General features: G+C 43.6%; 1 protein-coding gene across 1 annotated transcript; it reads left to right on the plus strand.

The window, feature by feature from the left end:
- Positions 1-744: 744 nt before the first annotated feature.
- LOC145822239 (uncharacterized) lies at positions 745-11,329 on the plus strand. The gene is made up of 3 exons (XM_082918854.1): positions 745-1,272; positions 1,484-1,848; positions 11,267-11,329. Exons 1-3 carry the CDS (start codon positions 801-803, stop codon positions 11,327-11,329), a joined length of 900 nt encoding a protein of 299 aa, XP_082774980.1. The 5' UTR covers positions 745-800.
- Positions 11,330-23,645: the final 12,316 nt, after the last annotated feature.

Raw genomic sequence — 23,645 nt, forward strand, 5'->3', positions numbered from 1 at the left:
TTTTGTTGGTATGCTGATTATGATTCGTCCGAGTTCATTACCGGTGTGGCATGAGGAAGGCGTTGATAGTGCCGTTTATAGGCCTGACCGCGTAGCATGTCAATTCGGGTTTGATCAATGTACCCCGGGGCCAGCACCTCATTTATTATCATTTTCAGCGAGCTACGGGCGCTTCAGTCGCGGGCTTGTACACACCGTGCTTCCCATATCCGGCTCTTTGACGATGCCAGGCTTGAGCCGAGTAGGGGGTTTCACCCCCTCTTTCAGGCGGTATTGGCAGAAGAATATCGATGCGTTTATTGCATTTGTCCAGAGCAGACCGACCGTATGTTTGCCTCCGCCGATTTATAAGAAGGATTCTTCTCTTCGGCTACCCGAGAGCCGAAAATCTGACCACATGTACGAGAGTTTCTTCACCTCATCTGCTCCAACTGACCCTTTTGCTCGGGCATCTGCTTCTAGCTTGGCAATTACTTCTCCGGAGCCAGTCCCTTTGAATAAGGCCTCTGGTCCTCGGACGACCCGCCTTAAAAAGATGGCTCATAAGAGGACTTCTGATGCCAGTCCTTCCGCTCCTCGCCTTTCCAAAAGGCTTCATGAGGTACCCGAAATTTTTGATTTGAACCTACTTTCCTTTTTGCGACTATACCTTCTAAAAATGAAAACTTTTATTTGCCCATGTTGTGTAGGATCCTGCGGTTGTTGACGTTCTTAGTACCGTGGCTCCTGGCCATGCTGCCTCCCCCAGGCCGGACTCAGACTTGGACGACACCCTCCCTTTGTCTGCAAGACTTGTGAAGATGCGCACCTCTCGTATAGCAGTTATAGATGATGACGATGATGAGGCTGAGTCCTCCGACCATTTTTGTGACCTTGTTCCACGTATGCGTCGTCACCGCCCTACCGTAGCTGAGGAGGAGCGCTATCTTGGTGACGAGGTTATTGGGGCTCACCGTTCTGATGTTGAGATTACTGGAGGGACTGATGCCACAGAAATTGATGCCGTAGGCCATGCTTCTAGAAGCAATGTAGAGACGAGGTGCGCCTCTGGGAATGGTGTGGAGGTGGATGTGCTAGAAATCTCTGAGACTCGCTCTGGCACTTATGGTGATTCTCATCCTCCGGCCCTCCTTCCTTCTTCAGGGATGACTGCTACTGTTCAGGCTTTGTCAGACATTGAGATCGATCAGGTGCTCTCTATACGGCCAAGTGACCTTGCTGATGCTAGGAGTCCTTCAGTTGCTCCGGCTTTGCATATTGATTCTCCCTCTGGTAATCTTTCTTTCTGAAGTTTGTCATTTACTTATATCTGTAAGAAATCTTTACATAAATGACTTTCATGTCCCCTACCTCTAATAAGGCCTTCTTATCTTTTCTTCAGTGTTAGCTGCTAACGGGTTCTTGCCTTCACCTACCTCAGACTCTGCTCCAGTGTTAGCTACTACCGGGGTCCTGCCTTCACCTGCCTCGGACTCTGCTCCAGTGTTAGCTGCTACCGGGGTCCTGCCTTCACCTGCCTCGGGCTCTACTCCGACTCTCTTTGTAACTCCTCACGGTTCTCCTTCTCAAGGAGGGACACCTGCCTTTGAGACGACTGCCAGAGGTTCTTCATCGCCAGTGCCTTCGAATATTTTGGATCTGAATCTTAGTGATTTCCACATTGATAGTGATGCTTTTGGTCTTTCCCCTTATCGTTCGGCATTCTCAGGCTCGGGACCTCTGCCGGGAGTTACCCCTCCGGGTGGTTCATCTAACCCGATAGACATTGGGGAGATTCCTGAGACTAGCATCTTTCCGGCCCCAATTCCTCCTTCAGCTTCTGGCAAAGTATCATTTCTCCATTATTGGGTAGCTCCTGAGTTTGCTTCAGTTCTACAGCTTGTGCATTCAAGTTACCCGGAGACCTTTGCTTCATTTGCTTGCCAGTGTCCACTCATTCAGACTGCTCTTCTCGAGTCTTTTGCCACTATCTTATATAGCTTGGACAGGCAACGGTTGTGTGACCTTAATGGGAAAGTAGTCGAGACGGCGTATCAGGGGATCTCTGACATGGAGCGTCACCAAGTGGACTTATCATGGCTTCGGAAGCGCCTGGATATAGCTTCGAACGCCAGTCATCAACTGGAACTTATGTCTGTGCTTGCCTCTTATCGCACCTCTATAGATGAGATAAAGGCAACTCTTCGTGAACTTGAGTCGGGTTATGCTCGGGCCTTGGAGACTTTAGAGGCACACTCTACTGTTTGTCCTCCAGATGTAGATATGACGGGCAGCTTCTTCGAGGGTGTCTTTAGGAAAGATTGAGTTTTTTTTTTATCATTACTTTCTTGCCCCTTTCGATAAAAATGTTTTATCTAGGACAATGCAATGAAATAACAAAATTTTTGTTGTTTGGATATTTTCGCATTGTTTTCTCATTCTACTTGATAAAATATTTATTTCGAATGATAGAACAATCATATGCACATGTTTATAAAAGCTGAAATATTCTCATTAGTTCTTCAACTTTCTTGACAAAAGCATAATAGATTCACTGTAAGTGATGGGATAAAACATACACCATAGAGAAAACCAGCTTCTTCATAACGTAAGGGAAATACAACCTTTAGACAAAGTAAGAAAGTGAAAATGAATTTCAACATAGATGAGTCCAACTATGGGTAGTAATGCTTGATAAACTTTGCATTGAGCGGGCCAGTTCGGAAGCCGTCTTCAACCCTTACAAGTTTGTAGTACCCGCTTGAGCTTGCCTGAACCACCTTGTAGGGCCCTTCCCATTTTGGAGAAAACTTGGGTAAAGGCTGTCCTCGCATGATTGGGTCTACAATCTTCCATACTAGATCACCTTCTTCAAACTTCCTTGGTACCACAGTCTGGTTATAGGCTCGGGCGATGGACTCATGATACCTTTCCATGACTTTTACAGCTCTGTCATGCTTTTCCTCTAATGCTTCCAATCTGGTGGTTCGAGGCTCCAATACCATCCCCGAGGCGAGAGCCATTCGAGCAGATGGCGTTTCCAACTCTATAGGTAACACTGCCTCGGACCCATACACAAGGGAGTAAGGAGTTGCTTGAGTTGGCTTTCTCTTCGAAGTGCGATACGCCCATAGGGCTACTATCAACTGTTCGGACCAAGTCCCCCCAAACTCATCCATCATCTTGCTCAGAATCCTTATCAGTGTCTTGTTTGTGGCTTCCGCCTGCCCGTTCCCTTTTGGATAGTAGGGTGTGGATTTTTGATGCTTCACTTGGTAAGTCTCCAGGAGGCTCTTCACATATTTGTTTATGAAGGGAGTGCCGTTATCCGAGAGGATGGTGTTTGGTACTCCAAATCGGCAAATGATATTCTCCTTGATGAAGTACGCAACTGCAGGCCCCGTAGCGTTCTTCAGAGGAATTGCTTCGACCCACTTTGTACTCAATTCTGTGGCTGCGAGAATCCACTTGTACCCCTTAGAAGATGTGGAGATGGGCCCTATCAGATCAAAAGCCCAGGTATGGAACGGCCATGGCGTTCGGATACTATGCAGGTCTACAGCTGGAGCATGGATCAAATTTCCGTGTTTCTGACAAGTCTGGCACCTCTTCACGTGATGGGATGCATCTGACTCCATGGTCGGCCAGTAATACCCAAGGTGTATAAGTTGCTCGAACAGCCGAGCCCCTCCTTGATGTTCAATCTCGTGGGCTCTTCCGAGGACTAGATCTGACTCCTCCTTGGAGAGACATCTCAGGGGAGTGCCCTCAATACTTCTTCTATACAGCTTGTCCTGATCAAGAAAGTACCGCCTCGCTCTCCTCTTGAGGTGTGCAATGTCCCTCGGGTTCTCAGGTAGTGTTCCCTCTTTGAGATAGTCAATGTAGACTTGCCTCCAGTCAGGGGTATCAATTTCAAAGCAACTCTCATCCTCCCGGATGTATGACTGACACTTGGGGCATTCCCTCTGTAATTGATTTGAGTCCTTCTCCATCTCGGGCCAATAATAACCTTGTCTTTGGATTCTTCTATACAGACTGATATCCCCATCCCCGCAAGACTTTTCATGGATCTGTTGTAGTCGGAAGCTTGCTTCTTGTTGGCCAATACACCGGGCTAGGAATCCGGTACCTCCTCGGAAGTAAAGTTCACCTTGAATAATTGTGAATTGGGCAAGCTTGGCCATAGTCAGTTTTCCAACTTTGCTTCTGAGTTGCTCGAGGACTTCTCCTCTCCAGTCCTCCGGAAGGCCTTTGTCTTCGGGTATTATTGAAGGTTCTGTTCTCTTCTTGATAACAATTGTTGCCTCTTCCTCTGGAATGTCAACTCTTGCCCCTAATGTTGCGAGGGCATCTGAAAACTTGTTGTCGGAGCGAGGCACATGCTCTATTTCGACCTTCTGAAATTTGTCAAGAAGCCTTTGGACTGTTGTTCGATATGTGGCCAAGGCAGGCTCCTTTAAGACGAACTGCCCTGAAACTTGCTTCACTATCAGCTTTGAGTCCCCCCGGATCCGAATCTTCTTGATACTGTGCTTCTCAGCTGCTATCAAGCCTAAAATAAGAGCCTCATACTCGGCTTCGTTATTCGAACAATGGAAATCCAGTTTATAAGACAAATATAACTTTTCCCCACTTTTGCTTGTAAGGACTATCCCGGTTCCTCCCTTCCCTCCGGCTGCTGCTCCGTCAAAGCTCAATGTCCAGAAGCTTTCCTCGGAAGCCATAGCTGCGTGCACCTCTCCTCTTAATTCTTCATTCACTGGTTCATAGTCACCACTTGGAAATTGGGCAAGGAGATCAGCTAAGGCTTGGCTTTTGATCGCCTTGGGGGCTACACATGTGATCTCGAATTCACCCAATGCTAACAACCATCTTGCCACCTTCCCGGTTAGAGCAGGCTTGCTGAGGAGGTATCGGATTGGATCACTTTTAGTAACAATCTGAATCTGATGTGCTAGGAAGTAATGTCTGAGCTTTTGGGCAGTGAATACCAAAGCTAAACAATGTCTCTCTACTGGAGTATATCGGACTTCTGCTCCTCGAATCTTCCGACTGATGTAATACACCGGGCGTTCTACTCCATCTACATCTTGGACCAATAATGCCCCTATGGACTTGGGGGTTGAAGTTAGGTACAACATTAGAGGCACCCCGGGCTGCGGGGCTATCATGGTCTGAGGCGAGGTCAAGGCCGCCTTGATTCTCTCAAAGGCCTTTTGGTGCTCTTGGTTCCACTCGAACTTGGCATCTCCTTTTAACAAAGAGCCGAAAGGTGCAGAGATCTCTGCCAATGCTGGGATAAACCTCCGAATATAAGACACCTTCCCGAGGAACTTCTTTAACTCCTTCTGAGAATGCGGGGGAGGCATTGCTCTGATAGATTTGACCTTGTCTTCATCTGCCTCGATACCATGCCTATGTACAAGAAACCCAAGGAACTTCCCGGCCGTCACCCCGAAAGCACATTTGAGAGGATTCATCCTCATTTTGAATTTCTGGCACCTCTTGAATACCTTCTCAAGGTCTCGGAGATGGTCTTCTTCTTTCTTGGATTTCACCACTAGATCATCAACATAATCTTCCATCTCATGATGGATCATGTCATGAAAGATTGCAGTCATAGCCCTTTGGTAAGTTGCACCGGCATTCTTGAGTCCGAAAGGCATGACTGTATAGAAGAAGTTTCCGAGAGGTGTTCTAAAAGCAGTCTTTTCTGCGTCCTCTTCAGCCATCTTAATCTGATTGTATCCACTGAATCCATCCATGAATGAGAACATCTGGTGTCCCGAGGTAGTATCCACGAGGGTGTCGATGTGAGGAAGAGGGAATTCATCATTCGGGCAAGATTTGTTCAAATCTCGAAAGTCTACACATACTCTGATTTGGCCATTCTTCTTCTTTACTGGCACGATGTTTGCTAACCACGTGGGGTACTGTATTGGCCGGATGAAACCAGCCTGTTGAAGTTTTTCAATCTCCTCCTTAATCTTCTCTTCGAGATCTGGATGATATTTTCGAGCAGCTTGCTTAATTGGCTTGGAGTTTGGGAACACATCAAGATAGTGGGAGACTAGGTCAGGATCTAGTCCGGGCATTTCCTTATATGACCAAGCAAACACATCTGAGTATCGGCTTATCAACTTTAACAACTGTTCCCGCTTTTCTGGGCTAAGGCTCGAACTTACGAATACCGGCCTCGGTGCATCTTGTCCATCACTCAGATCTATTTCGATAAGTTGTTCAGGCTGAGGCTTCGGCCCATCTTGCATACATTCTGGAGCCACTTCAGGCTTTATTACTATATCATCGTCAGGAGGCTCTTCTTTTGACTCGGAGTCGGTGACTGAAGAAACCGACTCCCCGCACCTTCATAAATAATACACCATCTTGCCTCCTTCTCGAACTTTCATCACCTTCCGAGGAATAGGCGGACTTTCTGGTCTAGACATCGCCCGCTTACTTGATTCTGTCATCGGCTCCTTGTCATCTTTGATATCCTCCCAACGAGGAATTTTGACCCCTCGAGGCTTAGAGGTGGTGGGAACTTCTTCGACAGCCAGTTCGGTGAAGTAGATGGCATCAGAATAATGAGCTTCATGGATCTCGAACGGCCTTTCTGTAGCCTGAATTGTCACCGTCTTCTTTCCCCATTTAGCCTTAACACACTGATGATAACTTGATGGTACAGCCCCATATCTATGCATCCAGGTCCTCCCTAGAATGATGTGATAATTTGCCTCAGAATCGATAATATGGAACTTGGTGGCCGAGCGAATCTCTCCAACGGCTAAATCAACTGTTACGCATCCGATAGTAACTCTCCTTTCTCCACCGAAGCCAGTGATGACTATCGGCTGCTTCACAATGCATTCTTCAGAGATTCTGGCTTTTTCTAGAGTAGCGCGAGTCATAATGTTGATAGAGGCTCCACTATCTAGAAAGGCCCTTTTGAACTCAACCCCGTTAATAAAAACAGTCACATAAAGCGGGCGATTGTGAGAAAAAGGATACTTTCGATCAGCCTCGGAGAAAGTAATGGCACTAGATTGCTCTTTTGCCTTCCTCGGGATAGACCCCTCAGTCGACATGCATTCCTCATGGTGTGCCTCGGCTATATTAATGATAGACTTGGTGATTTCCGTTCTTGCCTCCCTGGAAAGTCCAAGCTGGTCAAAGAACTGCTTGAACTTTACACAGTCTTGCAGGGTTTTGGCATAGTGATCCGGATCTTTTTCCACTCTTGGAGGCTCGTAGTTAACCATCTCCTCGGTCTCCTCAAAATAAGATGCCACATAAACATGGTGTCCTCCTCTTCCATAGTATTCTTCTCCTCCTTCTGGATCAAAGGGATTTTCGCCATGAGTCATAAATGTTCTGCCCTCTGGATCGAGAGCACTTCCATAGTAAACTTGCTCACCCTCTAGCTCGAGGATGTCGTCCAGATAACAGTCATCGTCATCGAGATTAGCGATAGCCTCGATCATTGGGCCTTCATAAGCTATCATAGCAACATTCTTGCCCTTGTCTCGGTGTTGAGGATATGGTTGTTCTCGGATGTCTTGAGTCCCTCGCTTTTTGAACCTCAATTCGTCTGCCTCGACTTTATCTCTGAAGATTTTCCTGAGAGTCCAACACTTCTCTGTCGGATGTTTCAATGTACGATGGTAGACACAAAATTCAGGGCTCTCACGGTCCTTTTTTGATGGCATTTCTTCAACATAAGGCAATTTTAGCTCTCCGTCAGCCACCCATTCCTTAACTAGAGCTTTCACTTCTTCGATTCCACATGGATAAGAAACATTCCCCTTTTCACCATTATATTGCTTTCTTTTCTGGCCCCTATGACCTCCTTCTTGTGAATTTCGGGTATCCGGGGCAGAGGCAGCAGCAACGATAGGTCCACGAGATGACTTGAAACTAGTTTTGTAACTGGCTTTAAATCCGGACTCCTGAGCCTGAGGGATGCTAATGTTTCGAGCTGCTTCTATTAATGCCGAAAAGGTGGGTAGCTTGTGGTTAACTAGAAACATTTTGTACCTGCACAATGCCCCTTCTAGACAAATTTGAACCAGATAACTCTCCTCAACTGCTTCATGACAATCCACGGCCTTGTCCTGAAACCTTTTGACGTAGTCAAGGATGTCTTCACTTTCTTGTTGCTTCTCTTTACACAATGTAAGTGTGGTCACCTTCTCCGCCACTTGAAAGAACTTGGAGTGGAATTTGTTAACCATTTCCTTCCAACTTCGGACAGAGTTTGGGGCCAAATTAACATACCAACTATATGCTCGGTCGGTGAGGGACTTAGAGAATTCTCTCAGTCGGAGGACGTGGTTTGAACCATGAATACCTAGAGTCTCGATGAACCGCACAACATGTTCTCGGGCATTTCCTTGTTTGCCGTCGAACTTGATGAACTTCGGCACTGTATACCCCTCAGGGTATGGATAGCTCAGCATCTCAATAGGGTAAGGCGGCTTGACGTCTGGATCAGGCAAAGAGGGTAAGGTCCTCTTGCCCCGTTCGAGATCGAACATGGCCTGCACATCGGCGAGAGTGAGAAACTGTTGAGGGAGAGAGTTTGATGGTGGTATTCCCGGGACTTGGCTTATGTACCCGAAGACTGAGCTAGGGGCGTCTTGGCCATTCTGGTGCTGCGAATTCATCATTGGTGAGGACATTTGACGATACTGGCCATCAGTGCCTATAGACAAGCCAGTTGGTGATGGGATATTGAATTGAGGCCCGTAAAGTCCACCGTACGGCGCCGCTATACCGGGTTGTGCTTGCAGATTTGTTGTCGGCACCAAAGGAGGCCCGCTTGGTGCCTGGGTAACATTTACTGGTGGCGTGACAAGATTAGGTACGGGCAGAGCTCCCTTTTGCGCCATCACGCTCCTTATGTTTTCCTGGACACCAACAGTCGCCGGAGCACCATTCATTACACTAGAAACTCCCCTAGTCACCATTGGATCTTGGCTTGGCACGCCATGGAGCCCGGGTATGGGCAAACTGCCGCCGCCTACTGTGGTTTGAGCATGTGTTACTGTGGCCGTGTTGCCATGAGCCATAGGCTGATTGGGGCCTACTTCTCCTTGGATTTGATTTTGCGCTCCGGCGAGAATAACTCCACCACCAGTTTGATTCCCGTTTGGCGCCGGTGCAAAGTTAGAACTCATTACCAACATGGTGTGAGTGAGATTCTGAAGAGTGGTAAGAATCTCTTGCTGAGTATTCTGAAGTCCTTGAATGGCTTCAAGCAAAAGTGGTTGATCTGGAGTCATGGTTCTGTCATCACCACCATTAGAGGATCCTTGTTGGTGAACTTCATCTTCTCCCGCCATCCTTGTTGGAGTTGTGTGCATTCCAGATCTCGTTGAGACCATTAACCAATCCGGCTCCCCAGCGGAGTCGCCAAAATGTAGGAGAGGGTTCAAGAAAGGAGTTGGAAAATTCGAAGATCTTCGAAGATCCTTGAAGAACAATTTCGAATTCTCTAGAATATGATGAGAGGCTTAGATTCTTCAATAATCTCAACTTAGGAACACGACAACAAAGGAGATGATGGAGATAAGAGATTGGGTGAAGAAGAAGGCAAAATGGCTAGAGAATAGAATAATGGCAAGGCTCTCCCATTGATCTCCCACTTTCACTCTCAAGGTTGATAATGGAGAAGGGAAATTAGTTCTTTCCCAAGAGTTAAAAATCTCCAAAAATCCATCCCTTGTAAAGCTATGGGTGGGTGCTATTTATAGGCACCTCATGATGTAGGATGGAGCCCATGTGCAAGGCACATGGGGGATATTCTCTCTAACCACCTTGTCCGAGGAGGTGACCTCTCCGAGGAGGTGACTTCTCCGAAGATGAGAAAACCCCGAAGAGGAGATCAATCCCTCGGCGAACCCTTCTTCTTAGCCACACCTAACCAATGATCCCCAATCATCCCAAAGGGTCAGGGGTAGTCCCAGAGGACGTCCTGCCGCAAAATATTGCCGAGTCTCATGGACCCCCCGGGATCGTGCCACCTCGACCCGGGTATAGGCTAGTTTAACCGAAGAGTGAATTTGTCTCCACTCACCGTCCTCGGGATCGGGTCCTTTGTTCGAACTCCATTACGCCCATGGTTCTGGTGCGTAGATCCCGGAAAGCTCCGAGCCCGCAAGTGTTCTGGGACTCATTAACGGAGCGACTTCTAGATTGCGTCTGAATCCGTTCGAAGCCAAGTATTTCGGACCTCTAGGTTCGTGGATCCGAACCCTTTCGAGTCCGAGTGCCTCGGATCTCTAGGCTTGCCTAATACCCTTTCGAGTTCCGGGCCTGAGTAAGTCTCTAGGTTCGTGGACCCGAACCCTTTCGAGGCTTACAGCGATTCAATCCGTTTGATGGCGATAAATCTGGGCCCACCGATTCTTGGACTTGCGATAAATTCGGGCCCACTAATCTTGGGCTATTGGGCCTAAATAATTTAGTGGGCTCAAATTAGCCCCTCTTACAGAGTGATTTCTTGTATAATGAGGTACATGATAATAATTTTTGGGATAAGTTATAAATATACTCTTGAGATTTGATTGAAATATGAATCGTTTTCTGTGATTTTGAAAATTACATTTCATCTATGAGGTTTCTAATTTTATAACAAATCGCTCATTTTATAAATAAATCATGAAGTCAATTAACAGTTTTTAATAATATTATAAATATGTTTTAATTAATAATTTAAGTAATTTTATTATTATATAGGAGAACAATTATGAATTTTATTTTTTTAATTAATTCTGTTAAATAAAAAAGCTTGACAATGAGATATTTATAAGTTTTCAAATTATAAGGAATAATCGATACTTTAAACAACGAGAATTTATTTATAATTTACCGTAATTTTATTTCTTCCATTCAAGATTACGTGCACAAATTTGTGTCTCCAAAATTTTCAATAAGAATTCAAATGCATTTAGTCGAATTATATGTTAGGCTGGCCCAGACACGCACGAGAAACCAAAAATATAAAATAAAAATAAAAATCAAATTTGGACCACAAAAAGATGAGAAAGTAGAAATGTGTTAGAATTAGACGAGTCAAAATGCATGTGCGCCGTCACAAAATAATAATAATAACAATTTGCCGTGAATTGGAAAAAGTGACCATTTCATTTTTGCATGCGAATTGGGCTATGGAAACGACCTCGTATCATCAATATATTGGTCTGGTACCGGTGTCCATCTCAATTCAAAATGTCCGAAACCGAAACGACTCTAAATTGGCCATGAGAGATCTGACTCTCAGAAGAATCGCCGCCAACAGAATCATCATCATCCATCTCCATCGTCCGAAGCTCTTTTGCGTTGACCACACCGCATCAACGGCGAGATCGATGGCTGATGAATCAGACCAGAACAGCCGATTAGGCGACGATTTATCGGCTTTGAACATCAACAAGAACAAAGAGGAGGCGGAGGAGCGGCCGGAGAAATTGCCGCCGCAGCCGGAGAAGCCGTTGCCGGGGGACTGTTGCGGCAGCGGATGCGTCCGATGCGTGTGGGATGTGTATTACGAAGAGCTCGAAGATTATAACAAATTAGTCTCTGAAAGCGAAAGCAAAACCAAAAGCAAAGACCAATCCTGATTTAGTATTTACGAGAGCCCCAGGCTTCTTCAAATTGAAGTTTGAGATCTGGAATTCATTATCCAATTTGATTGATTTACCGATCTTAATTTTCTTTATTGCATCACAGGTTTTGTATTGTTTATGTAATTGTTGATGATTTTTCAAATAGAATGGATGAGTTGGTCGTGATTTTACGATATTGGATTTTAATTGGGAATGTTTGGTAAGTTGATTTCAGGGTATGTGTTTGAGCCTCCTTATAATCAAAGAAACTCGTCAAATGATGAAACTACCCATAGAACTTTTTGAAAAAAATTGTTAAAAAAAAATGAAATAAAATAAAAAAAATAAAAAACAAAAGCCTGGCAAAAGAAAATGTTACGAAGAAATTGTTAATTTTCAATCAAACGGCAGCGATTGGTAGCTCGAAAATGGAGAGTCGGAATGGCTCGAATTTTTTTTTTTTTTTTCCTACTCCTTCATTCTTTCTCTTCTTCCTTCCTTTTGGGTTTGTTGAAAAAGTCTCATAGCGGTCTGTCTCTCTCTTTCCTTCTTTCTCTCCCTCCTTCTCTCTTTTTTTCCTTCTGGGTTTGTTGAAAAAGCCACACCGCCCCTTTTCTCTCTCTCTCTCTCTCTCTCTCTCTCCTCAAACCCAAGGAAGAAGAAGAGGAGATCAAAAAAAAAAAAAGGTTCAGTTTGCAAAATAATTGAAAAAATCACACCAAAAAAAAATAAAATCAAAACAACCACAGTCGAAAATATCAAAATCTAAATCAAAACAGTTGAGCCGAAGACGCATAGCCGAAGATCAAGCTTCGGCCTCTCCGTCCATGGCGGATCAAGCTTCAGCCTCTCTGTCCATGGCGGATCAAGCTTCGACCTCTCCGTCCATGGCAGATCAAGCTTCCGCTTCGGCTTTTCCTTTCTTCCTCCTTTTCTGTTTCTCTCACCTATCTGTTTCTCTCTCGCCTCTCTCTTCATCTCTTCATCCTCCTCTCTTTCTCTCACCTTTCTATTTCTCTCTCGCCTATCTCTTTCTCTCAAACTAGTTCAAGAAAGAAGGAAAAAAAAAGAAAAAGAAAGAAAAAAAAAATAGTGTCAAAACGACGTCGTTTTGACACTCGGGGCATTTGAGCCGCCCAACTTTCAAGCTGCCACGCATTTTTCCAATCAAAATCGCTTCGTAGCTCAAAAGGGATGGCCCGAAATGGCCCGAAATGAACTTTTTTTTTTCTCTCTCCTCCTGGTCTCTGTGCCCTGCATTCCTTTCCTCTTCTCTTCTACTATCTATCTTCTCGATACAAAAAAACACTCTTTCTGTTCCCTCATCCCTCTTATTTCCCAAATCTAATAGAAGAAAGATGTCGTCTAGTAGTTCTTTTGATCCTATGAAAGAGAGAAAGAAACATGTTTTCTTCAAAGAGTCTTAAAACAAATACAAGAATTCTGTGAAAACCGTAGCGTCATCAGTTGGGTCTTCATCGAAGATATCCTAAGTTGAGAAATCATCCTCGGAAATTGAGGAATCCTCACAAAAGAGAAGAGTAGGTTCGGCGTTTCATAGGCTCATGGGATATTCTTCCCGAGTAATGTTACGAGTCATGAAAAAAATATTATAAAAATGATCATGAAAGATTCTCCACCTTTGGATTACACCTAAAATAAAACACCACACACTAATCAAGGGATGAAAAATCTTCACAATGCATTTCATGATATTTTTTTCATGACTCCTAGTATTATTCTTCTTCCCCAAGTGAAGTAATTGATAGTTGATAAGAAAGTTCGATTGGCAAGTCTTGCTTTGTTTGTAAATTTTGTTATATATGTGAGAAATAAGATTGAACTTGTAGTGTTTTTGAAGTAGTATACAGGAAAGAAGAAACCTAAAAATTTGATTGTTGTAAATCTGAAGCAAGGTCCTTAGTATGTAGTGCATTGAAAGGTCAAACAGTGCTTGATATATATATATATATATATATGGATTGATTTACATAAAGATCAATAAAGTTTGTTTCTTCAAATTTGTCAAGAGATGCACCAACTTAAGAGGAGAGAGGTGACTCTGTCTAGAGTAATTAAGACTGGATTTAACAGTTTTCTATAAATAATGAAAGTAATATATAAGAGGGGCTTTTTTTTCTTTATATTTCTTTCCAGTGTAGCAAATCATATATAATCTACAGCTGCATTAAGCAGGTGCTGGAAATTCAACAGTTACATAGCCTTGGTGAACAAAAAATAAAGTTGCAAAGAGATCTATTTGTCAATAAAGGGCATCAATTGTGTTAACATGAAATGGTAGTTTATCAAACATTCTATGAGTTCGAATTTTCTTATCAGCACCCTTCGGCACACACAGCAGCAGCAGCAGCAGGCTCGTCGACAACACACAAGTCGGCTTCTCTCTCTCTACTCTCTGAACAGTTCAATTGGTGTTCCTCTCCTCTCACTGTTTACCGAATGGGTCACCTCTTTCTTTCTCTCTCTCTCTCTCTCTATTCTTTACTCTCTGTTCTTTTCTTTTTTTTCTTTTTTTATTAGAAATCAACACTATGTTTGGGAACCTAGGAGAGAAAAGAAAAGAAAGGATTACTCAAGTTATAAGAGAAAATAAAAGAAAAGAAAAGAAAAGAAATGATTGTGATTTCTCTCTTTCTTGTTTGGATAAGTAAGAAATAAAATAAAAGAAATGATTATGATTTCTCTCCTTCTTATTTGGTTAGATTTCATAAAAGAAAAGAAAAAAAATATTATTTTATGTTATATTACCAAAATAACCTTTTTATATTTTCAATCATTTTATTTCTTTTATTTTTACAGGGACAAAATTGGTATTATGAAAATATTGGTTTCTTTTCTCTCCTGATCTCTCCACTTTTGAGAAGATTGAAAATGAGGGTTATAAAAGAAATGAGTTTCTCTTCGTTTCTCTCAATTTCTCTCAATTTCTCTCAACTTAAATTATCTAAACAAGTAAGAGAAATACATATCTCTCTATTTCTTTTCTTTTCTCCCCAAAATCACTCAATCCAAACATAGCGTTAATGTGTGGGTGAAAACAAAGATGAGATTGTACAAAGAAATGGGGTCATTCTAGCCTCATTATTTTCGAGCTACCAATCACTACTGGTCTTCAATTTTGAAAAATTAAGGTCTTGTTTGGTTTAGTTTTAAAATAATGATTTGAGTGTGGAGTTATGTTTTGAGTTTTTTAATCATGATTTAAAAAAGAAAAATTTGTTTGGTTATGAGTTTTGAAAATAGTTTTTGGATGATTTGTAATTTTTTTTTGATTGATTGATGTATAAAATGTGAGAGAATGTGAGAGATGAGAGGAGAGATGAGAGAGAAAAAGTGATGGATTGATTGATTGATTAATAATAAAAAAGAAGATAAGAGTTTTGAAACTAATTTTGAGTTGTATACTATTGGGCCTGTGGGGTCCACCACGGGTCCCGTTTTGATAATCTAAACTATTACTTTGATAGTTTATATGCCTATAAAAAATCATATTATGACTTACACGTAAGTCTCTTTTTTCAATTTTTGTATTACTTTGATTTTTTAAATATTAATTTGCATGATTTTGACTTTAAGTTTTTTACTTTGTCTCAAGTAGTTTAATTAATTCTAATTGTTAACATTTTTTTTATTGCAAATGCATACATGAACGGCATATTTCATGATTTTAAGAGTAAATTATAAATTTGACCAATTTAGTGACTAATCTCAACTAATTTAGTGATCATTTTTCATTAAAAACCCTCCACGGCTTTATCAATTAGACTAAATTAATATAGAATCTAAAAATAAGGTGTCAAAGTTGAACCAAGTAAAACTGTAAAAATTAAAATGACAGAAACGAAAATATATATCTATATTGTACGGGAAAGAAATAAACCTTCTTGTATAATCCTGTTGATCAAGACTGCGCTCCTCTGTACGTCGTCGCTTCTTCGATACCTAAGTCAGTAAGCTTGACAAATAGACAAAAGCTCTGTGTATTCAGAAAGCAAAGTTATGTGTTACCTCTCCAAAGGTGATGTTTGTGAGCTTTTATAGGTTTCGTGTGGTACAATCCTAGTAGGACTTCTACTCCTCCATGCAGAGTCCTCCTAGGATTCATACTCCTGAAAGATAATGCTTATCCTTCAACACCTCCCTCATTGCTTAAACCAAGTGAGATAGTTTTATCATGGCCGAACTCCAATATGACCGAAGTAAACATGACTATGCATAGCCGCAGAATAAGCCGAACTAGCTCTTCCTTTTACTGCTCTTACGTCGGCTTCTCATGCACAACCCATGGCGTGGTTAGACCGAACTAACATGTCATGACCGGTGCAACTCCAAGACCGGTCTAACTCCGAAATACCGTTAGACCGATCTAACTTCGATCTTCTGTTGGACCGGACTAGCTTCACGGCCTTAGGACCGGACTAACTTCAAAATATCCACACGACCGGAGTAACTTACATGGCCATTTTACTCGCCCCTTTGTACTGCGGCTCATAACGGCCCATTACTCAGCTCGGCCCAATTTTCACATAAATTACCCTCTCAATTGCCCCTTAATTCCATCTGCCTAGCATGATTGGGATTATCTGCCAACCAGCCGAGCTATAAACTCTCAGTCTTTCCAACCGAGCTATAGATTTTTAGCCTATCCAGCCGGGCTACTTTCACACCGAGCTCTAGCTGTCCGGTAGTAACGTCTCTTCAATCACAGAGACTGAAACGCTTCCCATTCTAATGGCTCGTGGCATGCTCTGATTGACTGAGGGCGGCTGTCACGCCGTCTTCGTACTTCGTGAAATTGGAACAGTCCCGCATTTTTCTCTTTACCTAAAACGAGCCTCTTCATTTTGACAGACTTTGCAACTTTTCCCTCTTTGAGCCTCCATTGCTTTTTCAACTTCTGAGCTCGTGTTCTTCATAGCTGTTATTCTCTCTCCAGCTCTTGCCTCTTCATCAGGTAAGCATTGTACATCTTGCTTTTGTTTTCGTATTTTGTTTTCTGTGTTTTTGCAAAACATATTTTTCCATTTCGCTTTGCTCTGTACTTTTCTGGAAAAAACTTAACAATAGAACACATGAATACATGTAATATCTTGTAGAAAATTGGTTTTTGATCCAAAATCATGATGCAACCGAACTAGGACACTGTTTAAGCTAGGTAAAAATCTAGTTAGCTTACAACCGGACTAACACTTCATGTTTACACCAGTAGTTTTAATAAGTCAAACCACTTCTTGCGTTACCTCAGCCGAGGTAACCAACCAAACTAAGTTTGCATTTAGCATACTGAGATACCTGAACTCCAACCAATCTAGGCCTTTGGGGCTAAACCAGCTTTCTTAGTTTTTTAGACGGAACTCAGAAAGCTGCCCCTAGACGATCAACCGGTCAAACAGAATCGTTTCCACAACTGAGATATCGAGACGCTTGCCAAGCCCGAACTAATAAAAGCCCTGCTCAAACCGAGCTACCGATTATCTTGCAGAAACCGAGATAGAACCTGTAGCATCCACATGGCCGAAGTAGGGCTCCTATTTTTTACTTTTATTCTGTAGCACGGTCCAATGATCTGTGCTTAACCCCTTTGTTTTCTACTTTGCAGACTTAGGTTGCCCAGACACTCCTCTGTGCGCTCAACCGAGCTACTGAGCACAATTTTTGGACCGAACTAATTTATTCATAAATTATACAATAAATGGGGAAGTATAGGTTTCTAATAGAGACGCCAGGTGGTCTAGCCGAATTCCGAAGGGATTATGGCATACCTGACGATGTACACCTTACCCTGGCCGAAAAAGATGTCATACCCTGGGGGAATGAAGGCTTTGTTCCCTTCACCCTCTTGTCCATAATTGAAACCGGACTACGATTTCCAGTCCAACCCTTAATTTGTGAGTTTCTAGGCAAACCAGACTATGCCCAACCCAACTATCCACCAATTCATACCGTATAATAATGGGAATAGCCGAACTAAACTGCCAAGCCGATCTCAACCTCGGTCTGGCTGAAATCTTTCACCAATACTCCATTGGTTCGAAGGAAGACGGCTGGGTGTACTATCTTAGAATACGTCGCCGACGTGAGAAAATAATAAAGAACACACCGGATAAAGACTTGAATGACGACGATTTTTTCTGGGTGTCTGGGAACTTTGAGGATCACCAAGCCCAAATTCCTGGCCGAAGCATCAATTGGAAAAAAGGAACGCTTGGTATAATTACTTCGGTTTTCTTGTGTGCTTTATTATATTTCGGTTTTCAATTTTTCAGCCGAACTAACAGTTGTCTTCTTTCGTAGATTCTGCCCACCTCCATTCTTTATACAGCTACCCAAATCTAGCGACCTTGCGCGCCGCATTACGGTATCCAGAACGTAGTTGGGCCAAGCTGCTAAAGTTCGAACCGACCTATAAATACAGCGGCCGCCAAAAAGCGAGAGTGACCGACTTTCTGCTAGAGGAGGCCCCAGAACCGGACCCAACCTTGCCAGAAATCAGACTAATCCCACTGACCGCTGAAGAAGAAATGACCAAGAGAAACAGAGTCAGGGCCCTCTTGACCGAGACCAACAGACCCGAAGTACCGGCACCAAGCCAAACGCAACCTGCCGTTGTGGCCCTTTCTTCTCAACAACCTTCCTCATCACGCCCATCTAAGCGCGCCCGATCTACCCTGACCGAACAGCATCTTGTGGATGAGGACGAATCCATCCCTCCACCAATTCCACAGCCGGAGCCTTCTGACCAGGCTGGCTCTTTCAGGTGGGCACCGAAGCTGAAATTTCAGAACCGCGTTATTCAAGATACCGATTCGGTGGTCGCTGAGAAGGATCACTTGATGGCCTTCAATCTTGCCAAAAGTGTGTGCCTTCCAGCAGACATGGTACACCACCAGAATTTGACCGAGCTAAAGGCCATTCGATCGGCCACCAAGTCCATGATCCTGGTATGATGCCCCTTGTTTTTTTACTTTTTTCTAACTTTCAGTTCGGTTTCCTCATTGATTTCTTTCCATTCATTTCAGTCTCTTCAGAAGAGCCAAATTGCCCACCAAAAGGTATTGGAGCTTAGGAAAACGGCGAGGCAGGCCCTGGCAAAAGCTGAAGCAAAAACGACCGAGCTGAAGGAATCCCATCAAAAAACGGCCGAGCTAGAGGTTGAGGTAGCTCGTCAGGCGTTGATCGTAATGAAAGACAAGTACCTTCGTGAGCTAGTCAAGCTTGAAGGGAAAAAGGACGCCGAAATAGCCGAACTGAAGAAGAAGGCGGGAGATGCCAACGCCGAAGGTTTCAAGGAGGCGAAAGGCCTCTACATTCCACAATGTGAGGGAGCGAAAGACTTATTCTTCAAGTGCAGCTGGAGAAGTGCTGTGGAGCAGCTCGGCTGTGGGCTCGAAACCGAGGTCTACAATGCTCCTCAGTATTTCATTCCGGCCTCACTAGCGGAGTATGCTGCTTCCGTCCAACAACAATTTTTGCAAGGTTTAGATGATGAAGATGAAGAAAACGAACCAACTGTTACTCCGGTAGTCAACGAGTAAGGCAACGTTCAATCAGCTCGGTTGGAGTCAACGGTTAAAGACCTGACTGTTGAGCCGTCGACTGACATCGTTCTGCCAGTTGCTTCTGAGACTGATCTTCCATCTGCAACCGATGTTCAAGTTGATATTGACGCCGACCTTGAAGACCTTTTCACTTAATTCTGTACTTTCTTTTCGTTTGTTACTTTTTGCTCTTGTAACCAGGCTAAGGCCCCCTCTTTGTAATTGCTCTTTGATGAATGGAAAATTCCTTTTTGTTTTGAACTCTTATTTCGGTTGATCTGTATGTTTGTGCTTGCAATGACTTTTCCATGATCTTTTCACTTCCAACTGTTATCTCGGTTTAATTTCCTGTTTGAGCTTGCCTTCTTGATAGTATTGTGGCCGAGATACTTTAATCTGGTCTCAGCTGAGTAATCTGACTAAGCTACCCAGCCAACCACTTTTTAGCCGATGTCCTTACTTCGGCTAAAGAGTACTAAGAGTTGCTTTAATCCAGCCAACCACTCTTTAGCCGATGTCCTCACTTCGGCTAAAGAGTACCAAGAGTTGGTTTAATCCAGCCAACCACACTTTAGCCGATGTCCTCACTTCGGCTAAAGAGTAACAAAGAGTTGGTTTAATCCAGCCGACCACTCTTTAGCCGATGTCCTCACTTCGGCTAAAGAGTAACAAAAAGTTGGTTTAATCCAGCCAACCACTCTTTAGCCGATGTCCTTACTTCGGCTAAAGAGTATCAAGAGTTGGTTTAATCCAGCCAACCACATTTTAGCCAATGTCCTCACTTCGGCTAAAGAGTAACAAAGAGTTGGTTTAATCCAGCCAACCACTCTTTAGCCGATGTCCTTACTTCGGCTAAAGAGTATCAAGAGTTGGTTTAATCCAGCCAGCCACACTTTAGCCGATGTCCTTACTTCGGCTAAAGAGTAACAAAGAGTTGGTTTAATCTAGCCAACCACTCTTTAGCCGATGTCCTTACTTCGGCTAAAGAGTATCAAGAGTTGGTTTTATCTAGTCAACCTCTACATTGGTTTTTCCAGCCAACCTTTAGATTGGTTTTTCCAGCCAACCTAAAGTAAAATGTTTGGTTATTCCGACCAAATGTCCTGCAGCCGGAATCCTTATCCTGGGCTTAGGAGGGGTGTTGGTTTAATCCAACCAACCTTTAGATTGGTTTTTCCAGCCAACCTAAAGTAAAATATTTGGTTATTCCGACCAAACGTCCTGCAGCCTGGATCCTTATCCTGGGCTTAGGAGGGGTGTTGGTTTAATCCAGCCAACCTTTAGATTGGTTTTTCCAGCCAATCTAAAGTAAAATGTTTGGTTATTCCGACCAAACGTCCTACAGCCTGGATCTTTATCCTAGGCTTAGGAGGGGTGTTGGTTTAATCCAGCCAACCTCTAAGTTAGTTTTTTCCAGCCAACTTAGAATAAAATGTTTGGTTATTCCGACCAAACGTCCTGCAGCCTAGATCCTTATCCTGGGCTTAGGAAGGGTGTTGGTTTAATCCAGCCAACCTTTAGATTGGTTTTTCTAGCCAACCTAAAATAAAAATGTTTGGTTATTCCGACCAAACGTCCTGCAGCTTGGATCCTTATCCTGGGCTTAGGAAGGGTGTTGGTTTAATCCAGCCAACCTCTAAGTTAGTTTTTTCCAGCCAACTTAGAATAAAATGTTTGCAATGTTCCTATCTTCACTAAAACTAACTTTTACAGAGAACAACTTATGCTGAAAAGAATCAATTTGTTTTATTGAGGAAAGAAAAAATTACACATGTTTGAAAGAGGAAAGCTAAAAATAAAATAACTTGAGATTGGCGGTGTTCCATGGCCTAGGGATTGCTTTGTCGTCCTTGTCTTCTAGGTGGTATGCACCTTTACCTGCTAACCCAACCACTTTGTAAGGACCTTCCCAATTTGGCCCTAACTTGCCATCTCCTGGTATCAAGGTGTTTCCCATCACTTTGCGCAGTACCCAATCTCCGATCTTGAATTGTCTTGGATGCACTGTTTTGTTGTATTTTCTGGATAACTCTTGTTGGTAAGAGGCAATGTGAACCAGTGCTTTTTCTCTTCTTTCTTCCGCAAGATCGAGCTCCAATGCTATGGCTTCTCCATTCAAGTCTGGATCAAAATTTTCACTTCGAATTGTGGGGAGGCCAACTTCTAGTGTGATTACTGCTTCCATACCGTAGGCTAAGGAGAATGGTGTTTCTCCTGTTGACCGCCGAGGTGTGGTGCGGTAAGCCCATAAAACATGAGGAAGCTCTTCTGCCCATTTGCCTTTGGCTTTCTCCAACATTTTCTTCAACCCATCCAAGACTACCTTGTTTGAAGCTTCTACCTAGCCATTTGCTTGGGGATATGCTGGTGTAGAATTATAGAACTCTATCTTGTACTCTTCACAAAAGCCTCTGAAGATTCTGCCGTCGAACTGAGTGCCATTGTCTGAGATTAGGGCTTTTGGTATGCCAAATCGAGTGATGATGTTTTGCCAGACGAACTTCTTCACATCTTTTTCCTTGATTGATGCCAATGCTTCTGCTTCCACCCACTTTGTGAAGTAGTCTGTTACTGCGAGAAAAAACTTCCTGTTGCCGGGTGCTGTTGGAAGTGGTCCTACTATGTCCAAGCCCCACATTGTGAAAGGCCATGGGCTAGTCAATGGTAGGAGTTCTTTAGCTGGTTGATGTATTTGGTGTGCGAATTTTTGGCATTTCTCGCACTTCTTCATATATTTCTCTGAGTCAGCTTGCATGTATGGCCACCAGTATCCTTACGAAATGGCTCTGTAAGCTAATGATCTTCCTCCTTGGTGGCTTCCACACACCCCTTCATGTATTTCGAACAAGAATGCTTCCATCTTGCTGGGGTGAACACACTTTAGATAGGGTCCTGAGAACGATTTTTTGTATAATGCCATGGATGAAGAGAGCCAAAATCGCTGCGACTTTGCTCAAATTTTGTTGGCTTCTTTCTTTTCTTCCGGTAAGATGCCGTCTTTTAAGAACAGTATAATGGGATCCATCAATGAGGGGCCTAATTCAGTGCAACATACCTCTTCTGCTTCGGGGTCTTCAATGCTTGGTCTTGGTTAGAAGTCGATGAGCAACGGATGAGGGATGGAAGTATTTGCCATTGAAGTGAAGCCTGCTAGTTCGTCTGCTCTGCTGTTTTCTTCCCTGCCAATCTGTTCTATCCTCACTACTTCAAATTTCTTGATCTCTGTTCTGACCAATTCTTGATACTTGGCCATCTTATCACCCTTTGCTTCATAGTCGCCAGAAATTTGGTTTACCACTAGCTGTGAGTCGCTGTAGACCATTAATTCGGTGGCCTTCATGTAGAATGCTGTTTTGAGTCCTGCAAGGAGTGCTTCGTACTCCGCTTCGTTGTTTGATGCTAGGAAGCCAAGGTTGATTGCTTGCTCCACAACCAGGCCGTCTGGTGAGATAAGGACTATGCTAAGTCCTGCACCATATTGGTTGGATGCTCCATCCACAAAGAGCTTCCACATTTCACCAACGAACAACTTCCAGCAAGTGGAGGGGTCGGATGATGTCGTGGGGTCAAGAATGTTGCTGGTGTTTTCTTCAAGGTCCATGCTTGATGTTTGCCTCTTGCTATCTGATTGTACCAAGTCTTTATTTGTTGGTGAGTCTTGGTTTGTTTCTTCCTTGTTGTCTTCAGTCTGGTCTGCCTTGGAGTCTGACCGAGTGCTTTCTGCTAGGGGTTGCGCTATTCTGGCGTCAACTTCCATCCCTAGTTCGGTTGTGTCGGTTAGGTCGACTAGGCAGATATGATGACTTCCAGGAGTAAATTCTGCGACGAAGTCTGCCAAAGATTGGGCCTTTACTGCAGTTCTGGGTTGGAACTTGATGTCGAATTGTCCCAACGCTACTGCCCACTTCAAGATTCGCCCAGAAAAGTTCGCCCTCTCAAACAAAGCTTTTAGTGGAAAAGCTGTGAGGACAACTATGGTGTGGGCGTGAAAGTAGTGTGCTAATTTCCTGGAGGCCATCATTAAGGCCAATGCAAGTTTTTCCAGTGGCAAGTACCTTGTTTCGGCTCCCAGCAATGTCTTGCTGACATAAAAGATGGGCAGATGTTGGATTCCTTCTGCACGAACCAACACTGCCCTAATTGCGTGCTGAGAGACTGCCAGGTACAAGAAAAGTTCTTCACCAGGTACTGGGGTAACAAGCAGTGGTGGGGAAGACATATATTCCTTCAAGCTTTCCAGAGCTCGATCGCATTCTTTGTCCCACTCGAACTTGACTTTTAATGCTTGAAAAAATGGTCGTAGTTTGTCTGACGACCGGCTGATGAATCGGTTGAGTGCAGCCGCCATGCCGGTGAGTTGTTGTACTTCTTTTACTGAGTTTGGTCTCTCCAAATCCTGGATTGCTTTGATCTGGGAGGGGTCTGCTTCTATACCCCGGTTGGTTACAAGGAAGCCCAGGAATTTGCCAGATCTTACTCCGAATGCACACTTAGA

The sequence above is a fragment of the Camellia sinensis genome, chromosome 1 (assembly GCF_055761805.1).
Source record: "Camellia sinensis isolate YWXY chromosome 1, ASM5576180v1, whole genome shotgun sequence".
Classification (NCBI taxonomy): Eukaryota; Viridiplantae; Streptophyta; class Magnoliopsida; order Ericales; family Theaceae; genus Camellia; species Camellia sinensis.